The following is a 14,170-nucleotide window of genomic DNA, read 5'->3' as shown; positions in this document are numbered from 1 at the left end:
AGAACGCAGACGCTGTCATTTGCGGTTGGGCTTGTTATAAAAATAGGAGTTGACCTGGAACTAGGGAGGGCGGGAGCTGAGCCGAGTGCCCGAGCTGGGCCTAGCCAGGCTGGTTCTTCGCAGTTTCAGTGCAGTGCTGTGGGTTGAACGCTTGCCCTTGGGCCAGCAGCTGCTTGGGCATGTGGCGGAGAGGTCCGGCAGGAGGGCGTGGGCTGGTGATAAAGTGTTTCCAGGATTGTCCAGACCTGAGGAAGGACTTTGACCCTGGCCTGTGCTGTGGGGGTTTGCACTAGTGGGGCGTGCAAAGCTGCAGCTAGGGCACAAGAGAGTGAGTCAGGACGCCTGGGTTCTGTCCCGAGCTCTGCAGCAGCCTCGCAGTAAGAATCTGGAGCCAACTTGAGAGAGAGGCCTATGAAACGCTGCAGGCTGCTCTTGTCAGCCCTATTTACCCCATCCCAGCAGGCGTTATTGGACGGCGGCACATGCATACAGGACAGAAGGGACAGCTTTTCTATGCAGAGGGTAACTAACCTGTGGAACTCCCTGCTGAAGGATACCCCATGTTCGTGCTAACCGTTAGAACTCCACGTGTTCTTCTTATCGAGACGTCCGTCCAGTCTGCCTCGAACTCTTGGCCTCGGTGACACCCTACGTCAGGGAGTTCCGCAGTTTAGCTCTGTGCTGTGGGAAGATGTTTCCTCCGTCCTGAATTTGCTGCCTTTTGGTGGCGTTGCTGGATGGTGGCTCTGTCTGCAGCACGGCCGGGCAGCAGCCCTGAAAGCTTCTCCCAGGCCATGTGTTCCAGGGACGCAAAAGTGCTGATTTCGTATAAGGAACCGCAGGTCATTTGGGATCCTCGGACAAGGCCCTCAGCTCCTTAGTTTCTGAACTCAGCTCATAGGGAGGCCGGACTCCCACTGATCCCCCTGTTCTTCCCAGTCCGTACCCCATCAGTCCACGCTAAGTAACCCCACTCCTAGGTGTGCACGCTTGTCTAATATTTGCAGAGAGTTATTGTCATGGAAAACCCCAGCCCCCAGACCACGCAGCCATCACCTGGACATATTTAGCTGTCTTGTCCTGCACTTACAAGTCATTGTTTTTGCTAGTCTCTGTGCTCCTTCCAGCCTCCGAGTATCTTCCTGGCACTGGCTGTGCCAGGAAACCAGTGAGATCCTTCTGCTGCGCCTCCCCTCCAACACTGTGTGCACTTAACCTGTGGAACTCCACTCCACAAGACGCGGCTGGAGACCAAGATCTTAGCAGGGTTTATACAAAGGGATTAGGCGTTTCTCTGGCTAACGAGACTAGCCAGGGTGATTAAAAATCAGCAAGAGTTTTGGAAGGGATGTGAACTGTCGTGCTTCAGCGTCTAAGCCAGGCTCGAGCTGCGGGGGTCAGCAGGGGCGTTCCTGCGGCCCTCGGCCCCCAGCTGCCTCCTGCACGGTCCGAAGCAGCTGGTGCTGGCCACTGCTGGAGATGAGACGCTGGGCTGGCCAGACCGGGTCCCCTCCCAGCCCCCGGAGGTGGGAATGGTCAGCTAGGGGGGCCTGGGGCAGCGAGACCCGTGTTTGATCCGACCTCCCTGCGGTTTCCTGTCCAGGCCTAGGGCAAAGCTGTGCTCCGAGGGGCAGGAGCCACCACGCCTCCATCCCAGGCAGCTCGGCTCTGGCTGCCAGGCCCAAGCCTGAGGGGTGGAGAGGCCCCGAGGAGCCTGGAAGTGGGAGCAGGCTGGGCAGTGTGATAAGAGGCTTTCTCCTTCCTGCAGCCATTTCCCTGCTGGGGGGCAAGGCGGGGCTGGAAGCCTGGATTGGCCGAAGGGGGTCTCCTAAACTCTGCCTGGGGATCGTTTTAGCTCCAGAGCGTGGATTGAGCTTGGATTGGTGGAGGCTTGGAGCAGCCTCACCAGGGAGAACAGCCAGGGCTGGACTTGGCCTGGCAGCGCCTGGGGCAGGCTGCGCCCAGCAGAGGAAGCACCTGGGGCTAAGCGCTGGCCAGCAGCCTCCTGCTACGGGCTCTGACTAGGAACAGCCTCGTTGCCTGGGAGCCGCTGCCATGCTGGGGCGGGGGCTCTGCACCGAAGCCCAGTAGCAAGGGTGATACGGGAGGTGCTGGGTCTCGGGGGGGGGGGGGCACCCAGGTGGGGCTCAGGAGGTCCAGGTCTTCACCAGCCTTGAGCTGGGAAACCACAAGATGGGCTTAAAAACCAGGCCATTGTAAAGCCGCCAGCAAACGTGGGGTTGGGTGGGGCTGTTAGGGACCTCGGCTGTCCGCCGTTCTCCGCACCTGGGAGGGACTAGCCCCCAGGCCTGGCTGCCCAGGGAAGTGACACTGGTTTAACTGCAGTTGGTTTCCAAACACTCGGGGAGCTCCAGAGAGCAGCCTCTCAAAGCAATATCGGAGCCAAACCACTGGTTTAAATTCACAGCATGGGTTCAATGGGGGCTGACTCCTGACTCCATCACCTGACTCCTGGAGCTGGGGCTTTCAGGAACACCTCACGCAGCCCAGGAGTAGTGGGGCCATCGCGAGAGTCAGGCCCCATCGGGCACGTGTCCAGCTGAGCTTTGCCCCCCTCCGCTGCTCTGACCGGCGAGAATCTGTGGGGGTGGGAGGGCTGGGCTTAGTGGGGTCATGCTGCCTCCGCCCCCTCCTCCCAGTCATCAGCTCCTGTCACTTGGGCTGTGACCCTGAATGCCGCTCAGCGTCTCCTGGGGCGACGTTTGGGGCCGGGCAGGATCTGGCCCAGAGACAGCATCATGCTGCCATGGGGGTGGGGGGGCCTCTCTCCCGGGACACCCTGAAAACAGCCAGTTCTGGCTGCTTTGCAAGGGAGCTTGGGGGAGCTGTTTGAGCCAGAACAATGTCCCGTTTCATCTGGCCATGTGTCCTCCCCCATGCCCCCCTGCGGGCCGCTCAGCCTCCCCCAGCTCCTCCTCTGGGCTGAGCAAGGCTGCGGGCAGGGGCACAGATTGGGGGGAGGGAATGTGCCTTTGTGTTAAGGGACGACCCATGAGTCAGTGAGCTCTGGGGTTGGGAAAACCACCTTTCGTCCTCTGGGCTAGAAACAAAGCCCCCCCCAATCCAGGCCCCCGGGGGGGGCGTCAGCTGATGTTTTTAAAGTTCCCTTTTCACCTCTCAGACAGCGGAGTTTTGCACAAGGCGGGCTCTGTCTCCGCCGCGGCACGCTGTCTCTCTGCAGCTGAACACAAGCCAAGATGAGCTCTGTTATTTTTCAGTTGGGTTTCTGCTTCCCCTCCGCCCCGCGCTGCCTCTTCTTTCTGTGACGCGGCGATGCAGGGGGGCGGTGTGGAAAACTCCCCCAGGGCAGCCGCTGTCTGGCAGTGAAAAGGGCAGAAGCCCTGGAGGGGGGCCGGAGGAAGGAGCCTGCCTCACTCTCCTCTTCCCTTTCATGTTTCTCTGTCCACGGGGCGCTCGGGGTGTGATCTTGCAGCTGTGGAAATCAGCGGCAAAACTCCCCTGGCCTGGGTCCAAGCCCTGCGCCCCCGGCTGTCCGGACAGGGTGGGAGGGAACATGGCCCGGGGGTTAAAACGGTGGATTGGGAGTTGGGAGGCCTGGGTCTGCCGCAGACTCCTTGTGTGATCTTGGTCCTGTCCCTCTGTGCTGGTCATGCGGGCGGGCGGGGACGGAACAGGCTAGGCAGGGGGGCTCTGGATCCAGCCTGGTCCGGGCTCCTGGCTGGGATGGTCGCCAGCACCAGCCACCTCAGCGGCAGGTGCAGGAAACCCCAGACGAGAGCATTTCAGGGGGCGGCCGGCAGCTGTTCCCAGCCTGGGTGGCTCATGCTGGGATGCAGGAGGGTTCATAGCTCTTTGCCTCTTTTAATCCTGCCGTGTGGCACTGCAGTCTCCTGGCTCAGCCTTGGCGTGGGTACGGCCGGAGCGCGAGCATGGAGCCCCGGCATTGCCTGGCACTCGGGGCGGCCAGCACTCGCAGGTGGGAGTTACAAGGAGGAAGACCTGCCGTGACAGGGCAAAGGCCCTGATGGGAATGGTGTGAGGCTGTCCCACGCAGCTTTCCTGGCAGAGGTGGGGGCTGGCTGATAAACAATTCCCGTCAAACCCCTGGAGTGAGAGAAACTGACCCAGTCAGTGGGGGGAAATTGAGTCACGTCTGTCGCTCATAGGAGGGATCTGGACCGTCTCAGGGACTGTCACAGATGGGCTTTGTGACCAAGATGGGGTGTGGAGTTCTGGTCTGTGCTGTTCTGGTTCTCACCCCCCTGCCCATCACCGTGGTATCTGGGTCGATGGGCTGGGAAGATGTCCTGATCTGAACCCTAGCGGCATCAGCTCTTCAGTGGCCTGAAGTGACCCAGCAGTGTCTTCCGCCAGCCGGGAAGGTGGCTGGTGGCCTTTACGTAGCGCTGTGGCCATTCAGCGCGGTTCCTAGAGAGACAGCGCCCAATTCCCCTCTGGGTTCCTGGGTGTCTGGCGGTGGAAGGGGGAGAGAATCTGGCCCCTGGGCCCCCTCCGTGCTCTAAGGCCACAGCAACGAGCCAGACACCCAGGGAGCGGAGGGAGGACAAAGCAGAGGGGAGGCAGAATTCTCTCTCCACTGTGCAGAGGGCATGCCGCCGGGCCAGGGCAGCCGTGAACAAGGGGCACCGGCGACTGGCTCCTAGGACTGGGGCTGGCCCGCTGCCCGGGGGAGGATCTGGCCCCAAAGGCCTCACGATGAAGCTCCGTATTCCAGGGCCTTGGGGTGGCGTTTCCTGCAGGCTTGGATCAAGAGGGGGCCAAATTGGGACCCTCCATAGGAAACCCACAGAGCTGCTTGGCCCCACAGCCAGCATTGACCCCCCTGCTTCCAGGACAAGGCTGCTGCCCCTCGCCCCTGTCCTGTGGGTGCCAGGCCCTGAGGCATTGGTCCGTCACCACCTGGCAGATCGGAAGAAACAGGTGCCCAGGTAAAGGGGATGAAGAAGGGAAGAGACCTGAATGCTCCCGGCATCCCGCCCCCCCCAAAGGAGGGTTTCCAGGACCTCGGTTAGACGCCGGCACGCGTCGTCCAGCATCACGCCCTCCAGGCCTGCGTGGGACTGGGGCGCTGGGTCTCCTGCCTCGAAGGAACAGAACGCGGAGGGAGCTGAGGATGACGGGCAGCCAGGCAAACAGCCGTGTCCCGGAGACGCTGTGGACTGACTGTCCGAGCGCTCCCAGCCAGGTCCCACAAGCAATGGCCAGGGGTCGGGCTGAGCGCGGCGTGGGGTGCCGAGCACCTGGCCAGGGCACATGCTGGTGGGGCCAGTGCTGGGTCCTGGGGCCTTTGCCCTCCCAGGCTGCTGGGCCTAGTTCAGGGGCTGAAACCTCCCCGTCTGCTGTGCTGAGCGAGCGGGGGCGGAGCAGCCCGGTACCGCCGGCTGGCAGTCCTCGCTGGAGCTGGGAAGTGGTGGCAGCCCCGGCTCCCCTCCTGTGCCCGCACCGCTTGGCTCATCTCTTCCAGCGCAGAGCATCGCAGGAAGTGGCTGAGAGCGGCGCTCAAGCGCGAGCCGGGCTGTGGTTAGCGCAGAGAGGAAGCTGGTGTAGACCGGACGCAATGCGTCTGTGATACGGCGAGATTTCGTGCGACGACAGTCACAGGAAGGAGGCCCAACGTGGAACGTGTCTGCTCAGCTCCGAGCACTCCCAGCAGAAGCTGCTCCAGCGTGCAGGCAGCCAGTGCCAGGCCTGTGCCTAGCGAATGGGGAGAGCCTGGGGGGACTAATGGCACGTGGGCAGGAGTGTTTGCGTGTGAACACCCCAGCAGCAAATGCAGGTGCCCTGCTTGCACTAGTGCTCGCAGCTGTGACAGTGAGCAACGCATGAAGATGCCACTGACGATTTGGGTGTCGATGTACCTGGACTCCCACTCGTGCCCAGCCCTGGTGCCAGCCCCACCTCTGGGGCGTGGCGCAGGGGCTGGAGAGGTGGGAGAGGAGCGTCACTCATGTTGAAATGAACCGTTCCAGCAGTGCTGGGATGCCCAGCTGAGATCAGGGCCGGGAGCCAGGCGTTGCCCGGGCGCAGCACGAGAACCAGTCTCTGCCCCAGGCCGCCTACAATCTCAGCAGGCAAGGCCGACGCAGGATGGGAAGGGCCCGAGGTCACAGCCAGGAGTAAACCTGTCTGGCGCCGGGGAGGCCAGGCCCCTCTGAGGGTACAGCCATTGGACGGCAGTCGGGCATGGCCCAGGGATGCCGTGGGCCTCGTGGCCTTGCCAGCGCTGTGGCTGGGAGACACTGAGGCTAGAGCGCCTCGCCCCAGAACAAGAGGATCGTTGTGCGGCCGGAGCCGCCTTGAATTTCCAAGGAGGCCGGGATGCAGCCAGAGGCTCTGGGCCGCGGGATCTGGCAGGTAGTCGGCCCTCTGCTCGCCGATGGTGCAGCTCGGTGGGCGGGGGGCAGGACACTGAACCCCCGCGGCAGGCGTGGGCGGCACAAGGGGCAGCGTGAGGGTCGGCGGGTCCTGGTGGGGTCGTGCTCCCATCTCGCCGGCGCGGAGGAGCTGCGTGTGCTAAAGGCATTAGGCGATGAAGTCATGTCTTAGCTGGGCCGTGCAATCTGAGCTGTCCCCCCCGCCCCCCCAGGTTAAAACCCTCGCCCAGGCCGGGCCCTGACCTGCTTCCCCTCTGCTCCCTGACCACAACGGATGAGACCTCGCGGGGGTGGGAGGAAGGGAACCTACGTCCCCCCGTTTCCCCGCAGATCCAGAGAGAGCAGGCCACACTAGGGGGCAGGGCTCTCGCCCCAGCTCTGCCCCGAAGATGTGGGGTGCATGACGGGGAGAAGGGGGCGGGGCCAGATCCTCTGCTGGAGGATATGGGTGAAGTCCCACAAGCGTCTCAGGGGCGCGGAGCCGATTTGCCCCCACTGAGGATGTGTCCCGTCTGAGGGTACCGGGGTAGCCGGAGCAGGACCCGGCTATCTGTGCCGGCAGCACAGCTTAGCAGCATGGGCCCTGCAGTGACCCCAGGTGATCAAGACCTCCGGCCTTCTGGATCAGCAGTGGCATGGTGCCCCCCGTCTCCAGACGGGCCAGGTGCTCAACCCGGCCCTGCTTCATTTAAGTGCCTTCCAGATGGGCTTTGCTGGAGCCAGCCCGGGGTGGGCAGGGGCCTGGAGCTGGCCGGGGGCTTGGGGGGCATTGGCGCCAGCCCAGTGCGCGTTGTCACTATCCCCTCCCAGTCGGCCGTGGGTCTGGGGCAGCCCCGGCTGCCTCGGTTCCCGCTCAGGCCTGCGGGAGTGAACAGGCCAGTCCTAGCCGTCCGGGCCGGGGCGTGTGGCTCGTGCCTTTCCCGCCGACGGGGCGGGAGCGCGTGGCTCGGATCCAGCCACCAGCAGCCCCCCCAGTGCCGACTGTCATCTCTCCTCTCTGCAGAGCTCCATGAACCTCCCGCCTGACAAAGCCCGGCTCCTGCGCCAGTACGACAACGAGAAGAAATGGGACCTGATCTGCGACCAGGTGCCGGGGCCCGGGGCGGGCGGGGCCATAAGCCCAGCTCTGGGGTCTGCGTGGGCAGAAGGCTGGGGGAGGGGCTTACCTGGGACAGCAGCAGTGGGGAGCTGGGGCTCCCCGGCAGGGGAAAGGCCGGGAACAGCGCCGTGGCTGGGTCCGCGCGGACGCAGGAGTCGCTCAGGGCTGGCCACAGAAGCCGTCGGGGTTCTCCAGGGGGGAGGTTAATGGGAGCAGCGAGTCAGAGTCACACGCAGCCCTTGCAGTGTTTGCTCCGGGGATGCCCGCGACTCCCTCTCCATTCTGACACCCGCAGACAGGCTCTTTCCTCCCCTCCAGGAGAGGTTCCAGGTGAAGAACCCTCCCCATACCTACATCCAGAAACTGCAGACCTTCCTGGACCCCGGCATGACTAGGAAGGTAAGGGCTCGCACGGCGGCCGTGAGCTGGGGGGCTTGCACGGCGGCCGTGAGCTGTGGCCATAGAGACTCTCCTGTTACAAATCCAAACCCAGGGATGCTTCGCGGGTGCTGAAGCACTTGTGCAAGAGATGCCCGCTCTGGGGTCCTGGCTCCCCGCTCGGGCTCAGCAGCCACGTGGGGTGTTTCTCGGAGCTCCAGGGTTTCCCAGCAGCGCAGGCTGAGAGCGAGCTTGTTGGGGCATCATGGGCACGTCGCGCCGACGCTGAGCTCTGACCGCAGCTGTGCTCGTTGGACTCGCCCTGGGCGCCTGGCAAGCACGGAGCGACCCCCGCCCTGGGCAGCGCCTCCTCCAGAACAAACCGTCTGTGGTTACAGAAATAGCCACCCAAACCTTGCGATTACGTGGAGAGATGGGACGCTCCAGGAGTCCTGAATTAGATCTTTGGCTCATGCCTGAATTTCCAAGGAGCTCAGTTTCCAGTGAGAGTGTTGCTGGCTCTCCTGGATTTCCCAAAGCCCCAGCTCCTGGAGTCCTGTGAAGTTGGGGGAATCTCGGCTTTCATTTAAAACACAGGAAGTTTCTAGCTGCTGGGGTTGCAGAGAGAAGCTCAGACACACGAACCAAAAGGCAAATCACAGGAAAAACTCTGGGGTTTGTTGTTTTTAAAAGAAACCTTAACATTGATAAGCTGGTCACATGATTATTGGGGCAGGCTTGTGATCCTCGGACACTTGGGGTTGACGATGCGGCATTTAGGGATCAAAAAAGGGGGCCAGCTTGTCAAACCTTGGGCACTGAGTGCTCTGGAAAATCTCGTAGCCTCTGAGGCCAGAAGGGAGCATCGTGGTCAGCTAGTCTGAGCTCTGACACGTCGCAGGCCACAGGACCTCACCCACCCGTTCCTGTGATAGACCCAGAACCTCTGGCTGAGTTCAGAGACTTCATGTTACAGAGAATCCACCATTTACACTGGTCTAAACCTGCAAGTGCCCTGTGCCCCACGTAGCAGAGGAAGGCAAAAAACCCGCAGGGTCTCTGCCAATCTGACATGAGGAAAATTACTTCACAGCCCTAAATCTGGTGATTAGTTAGTCCCCAAGCATGTGGGCAAAACCCACCAGCCAGACCCCGGGAGAGAATTCTCTGTCGGACTCAGAGCCCGCCCCAGCTAGAGTCCCATCACCGGCCGTTGGGGATGTTGCTGCGAGCAGTCACAGATCGGCTCTGTGTCTCTGTTGGCAGTCTCATCATCCCATCCCCTCCATCAGTCCTGCCGTGGGGGCTGCTGGGTGGGGTGGGGATGCGACCCTGTCTGTGGGTGGTAAATCCCTGCAAATCTGGCACGGAAAGTCTGGAGAATCTGTCCCCACGTGACTAACTGGGCCCCCCTGGTAAAACGGAGCTGTCTGATCTCCAGCTATTCATCCCAGGCTGTATTGCAAATGCAGAACAGACCATGCCAGCCCCAGAGAGCGCACGGTGCTGGCTCTGTTGCTGTTGGGTCTGGTCAAGGCGGGGAGGTGGTTTCTGCCAGGGGCGGAGGGAGAGCTGGGCTCGGGGCCCGGAGCTGGTTGCAGTTCCTAACAGGGGGACTCTGTTGTCAGAAGTTCAGACGGAGGGTGCAGGAATCGACCAAAGTGCTGCGGGAGCTGGAGATCTCCTTGAGGACCAACCACATCGGGTAGGTGCCACCGAGCAGCCGGGCTGGAGCTGGAGCCAGCAGAGCGGTAGGCTTGGCTCTGCTCCGTGCCCCATCCAAGTCCCTCGCGCTCTGGATTCCGGCTCTGCATGGCTGGCTCTCCCCTCGTTACAGCTCAGGCATCGTTACATAGCGGCCAAGACCCTTTTCTCCATGGCCAGGATGCCCCAGGCTGCCTGCTGGGGAATTCTCTGGCCTGGCAGCACCACGCTCTGCCAGGCGAGATGAGATCCCTGGCGTACGGGATGGCAGCGCTGCCCACCCGCCCCTCCAGGCTGCTACGCCACTCGGTATGGGGGGCCTGGGGCCAACCGCCCCTTTTGTCTCCCCGCAGGTGGCCCTGACTGTGCCCAAGCCCCGTCTGCGGTGAGACTTCTTGGCTGTAGAGACCAGCTGCTGCCATCTGTGCTTGGAAGCTCGAGTATTGCTCCCAACCCAGGGTGTATCTGCGAGGCCTTGCGTCTCGTGTAGACAAGGCCTGGCTCGAGAACCCAGTCCCCCACACCCACCTGCTGCTACGCAGCTCTGGGGCAAACCGCTCAGCAAATCAATAAGCGTTTCTCCTGGTGCTGGAGGCCGGTGCTGTCGGTTTCCCTCGGAGGGAGGGCAACCATTTGCTGCGCTCGCTGGCAGATGCAGGCAAGCAGAAGGGCGGGGCTAGCGCCAGCCTGGCGTGATGGGTAGAGCACCGGGCTGGGAGCCAGGGGACCTGGGGTCGGTTGCTGTGGCTGCCACTGGCTGGCTAGGGTAGGGTTTGGGTAATGGTTAGGGATAGGTCACTGCCCCGCTCTGTGCCTCAGTTCCCCCCTCTGTAAAATGGGCAGAATTCTATTTCTCCTTCCTGTGCCCATGGCTCCGATCTCCCGGGTGAAGAGCACTCGATGAGGGTGGTTACAGGGGACGAGGAGGGCGCTGTGGATCCTGGTGGGTTAAGTAGGATACGCTGGTGGGAAAGCGGCAGAGAGTAAGAGTGAAAGGAAGGGAAGGGGCTGCGGGGGGCGACCAGAGGCTGAAGCAAAGAACAGGAATAAATATGGAGCCTGGCTGCCCAAGCCAGCTGCTCCCCAGCCCTGGTGTGCCAATGACGAGGGGGTTTGCTGGCTCGTGCCAGGGCTGGGGGTGAGTGCAGGGAAGCACAGGGCGCTCTGGGACAGATCCAGGCTCATCGTGTCTGTCGGACCAGAACCAGCTCCCAAAGAGGAGCGGGGTTGGTGGGGTTAGAGGTCAGGGTCCTGTGCTGCCTGGTGCTGTGCACACACTCAGCAAGAGACAGACCCTGCTCCCAGAAGCTTTCAGTGTCAGGATGGATGGGGAGACAGGCCCAGGGAGAGGAATAGACTGGCCCAAGTCCTTCAGCCGGCCCACGGCAGAGCTGGGATTCGAACCCAGGGCTCCCAGCACTGTGCTCTGACCCCATAGTCATAAGCCTGTCCCCTGGCTCTTTGAGGCTCGGTTTGGCCAATACATTGATGTACGTGCCGCAGGGAGGGGTGCAGGCAGTGACCCCGCAGGCTTGTCCGGCCCTGCGGCCTCGCTTCCCTTGGGCCTGGGCGGGCCGGGGTACAACGCTGCCCTCAGGCGTCTTCCCCCCCCGACCGCGCCCCGTCTGACGCCGCCCTCACTGCTGTGGCCATGCAGAGCGTTCCCCGGGCCGCGTCTGAACAGCGGACGGTGCGTCTCCACCCGTGCGGGCCCAGCTGCAGCTGGAGGGGAAATACCAGCTGGCACAGGAACTGGGATTGTTCCTGTCCTTGGCCAGGCCTGCGGGCTCGCCGCAGCCAGGCGCTCCTTCCAGCGGATGCTCAGGCCGGAGCTGACATCCTGCACTGGGGAGGGAGGGCCACAGAGTCAGCAGCTCCCTGGCTGGGCGGGGTGGGGGGAGACAGGAAACAGGGGCCACAGGGTGCTGGTGGGACGGTCACCGTGGGGGTGAGGCCATGGGTCCCTCTGAACACCCTGTCCCAGGTCCAGCTGAGCCCCCCGGCCACCCCCAAGCGCTGGGCCATGGGCTTTAAGCCGCGGGAGTCTAGACTGAGCCTAGGCCCTGCCCCTGGCTTGGGGTCCCAAGGCACGTGGCCTCTGTTGAGCACCCTCTCCAGAGAGCTCAGACCCCGCACTCCAACTGCCCCGTCCCCCCACAGCTTGAACACACCCTCTCCCAGCACTCCTTCACACGGCGCTCTGGGCCCACAGTTAACGCTACAAGGGCACGTGGGAGGTATAACACAGAACACGCACGATCCTGACACCATTGCTCATTACTGAACAGCAAGAGAAATACAGAGATCGAGACAAAAATAATAAAGCCTGCCTGCAGTTCCCTGCCTCAGTTTCCCCAGCTCTCCAGAGTGTTCTTTGATCTGGGGTCATAGCCCTCTGGGGGCAGCCAGGGTCCTGCTGCTGCAGCAGCGATGGCTTGTTCTCTTAACCATGGAGCCTCTTTCTCCAGGTCAGCTCGCTTTGACCTAGGCTGGTCCTTCTGCAGCTAAACCCCCTCCAGCCCTCTCCCAGTGTCCCCGTCTCTTCCTCTGTGGCCCTGTGAGTCTCCCCTGAGCCATGCAGCCTCAGGGTTTTAAAGGCATCGGCACCCTGGGGTTTTTGTTCTGCTTTGGGGAGTTTCTGTTGAGGGGTTGGAGAAACCTGGATCTCCTGTGTGGTCAGCTCTGGAGGGTTCATGCCATCAGCCATGGAAACCCCGCTGGATTCCACACAGCCCTTCCACGAGACGGAAATTCGTACGTTGTCCAGTCTCTCCGCTCCCTAGGACTCCCTGCTGCAGTATTTCTTGCCCCTTCCTTGGAAGCAGCGGGTGCTGGCCCCTGCCAGAGCTGGGATACCAGGCTAGATGGGCCCCTGCTCTGAGCCCCTCAGTTCCTGTGTCATCCATATAGCAAGGGGGTTGGGTTCACCAGAGGTGCTGGAGTCCCCTACAGAGGTGAACCCAGGTCACCATGGGCAGCAGGTGGGAGCAGGACCCGCCATGGGGGTGGAAGAGAGGGGCCCAGTGGGTGCGGAGGAGGCTGCCTGCCCGTCTCTCCTGGGGGCCGGCACTGGGCCTGCTGAGGCCAGGGGCAGAAGGAAGGTTTGATGCAGAAGGGCGGTCCAGACATTCCCTGCCTGTGCACGCTCACACGTGTGCACAAACGTGCACACACATGGCCTTTCGCGCACAGACACGTGTGCACGCTCGCACACACACAAGCTGACACGTGCTACTGCCAGGACATGCGCCCACTCAGGGTCCACGTGGGGTCCCCTCCCCAGCCTGCAGCCGCGGCTGGGTTCGTCTTCGCCAGCCCAGGTGCCCTTTAGCCCCCTGAGAGCCCTAAAATAGCAGCGTGGCCTCAGACAGGAAACGAGCCGGGGGCGAGTCGCTGGAGCGCAGACAGGCAGGAAATGGGCGGGCTCGCCTGCCCCCTCCCCCCACAGGGGAAATGGCTCCAAGGCAGTGCCGGGGTCTGACGTGGGCCAGATCCCACCGCCCCCAGCACCACACTTTGGAAAACATCACCCCCCCGCCCCCAATGTCACATGTGTGTGTGCACCCCCTAGTCACACGTGTGCGTGCACCCCCCAGTCACGTGTGTGTGTGTGAACCCCCATGACATGTGCCTGCACGCCCCCCAGTGACACACATGTGCACACCCCCCGACTAACACCCAGGCATGTGCCCTGATCGAATAACACGTGTGGATTCACCCGACTAACATGCCCCGCCCCAGTAATGCAGAAGCGTGAGCCCACAGCTGAATAACACGTGTGCCGGCCGTGCCCTGCCCAAAGAGCCCTGCCCGTGCTCCCCGTCAGGTAACGCACACGCAGATTGCGGGCACGGCCAGGATGTGTGCACCGGGCAGGGTTCCCAGCATGCAGCTCCTGGCCCAGGAACCCCTGAGCCAGGGGAGGAGAAATTGGCTGCGAGCGTTTTTGGGGGCGCAGGGGTGGGGAAGCCACTTTCCAGCGCAACCCAGAGCGGAGCCACAAGCTCTGGCCCTGCCAGATAAGAGCCAGGCGGCTGGGGGTGCCTGGAGGGGCTGCAATCTACAGGCCGCAGCGGGTGCCTGTAGCAGGGTGGGCCCAGGGCGGCTTAACCCTGAATTCCTCGGCTCTGCCGGGCTCTCAGCCCGTGAGCGGAAACTGCCCCAGGACAAAGCTAACCAAGGGCCGGCTTTTCACAGGGGCCTTGGCCCCTGCTGCTGCTGCTGCCCGCAGCTGCATCTGAAAATCCCACCGGGCGGGGGCCTAAATCCAGCCATAGGGTCCCTGCCAGCGTGTGGGCCCCCGGCTGGGGTAGATCGGGAGTGATGGCTGGTGTCGGTGGCGTGTCACCGAGGTACCGCGGAGAATCGGGGCCCGGGGGACGGCTGCGCCTGCGTGGCCAGGTCACGCTGTGCCCCGGGCGGGAAGGAAAAGGGGACGCGAGACCCTGATTTCTGTTCTCCGCACTCCACAGCGTACGCAGACCCGCTGACGTCAATGGACCCTCTATCGTCCTGGCAACCCGGTAGCGTCACGGTGTTGATTCCCCCTGGCTCTGGGGTGTGGGTTGGGTGTGATCACTCGGTGCCGGGTGGTGTCAGTGGCCCCCAAGGT

At 62.6% G+C, this 14,170-nt stretch overlaps 1 protein-coding gene across 8 annotated transcripts in view; it reads left to right on the top strand.

The window, feature by feature from the left end:
- The window catches only part of FMNL3 (formin like 3), a 52,355-nt gene that overhangs the window by 12,340 nt on the left and 25,845 nt on the right, over positions 1-14,170 (top strand). For 5 of the 8 annotated variants that reach the window (XR_006286670.1, XM_037883880.2, XM_043532707.1 and 2 more), the window contains exons 2-4: positions 7,381-7,464; positions 7,795-7,875; positions 9,483-9,559. Coding sequence is in view for 6 of the 8 variants with exons in the window: in XM_037883880.2 (XP_037739808.1) it covers positions 7,381-7,464; positions 7,795-7,875; positions 9,483-9,559 (242 nt within the window). In the remaining 2 variants the exon portion in view is untranslated. Of the gene's footprint in view, positions 1-7,380; positions 7,465-7,794; positions 7,876-9,482; positions 9,560-9,911; positions 9,944-13,537; positions 13,911-14,170 lie in introns of those variants that run through there. The other 3 variants (XM_043532711.1, XM_043532708.1, XM_043532709.1) reach the window with 3 other exon arrangements.

The sequence above is a fragment of the Chelonia mydas genome, chromosome 20, assembly GCF_015237465.2.
Source record: "Chelonia mydas isolate rCheMyd1 chromosome 20, rCheMyd1.pri.v2, whole genome shotgun sequence".
In the NCBI taxonomy this organism is placed as follows: Eukaryota; Metazoa; Chordata; order Testudines; family Cheloniidae; genus Chelonia; species Chelonia mydas.
Note: the sequence above shows the minus strand (reverse complement) of the source record. Positions and strands in the feature narration are given on the sequence as shown.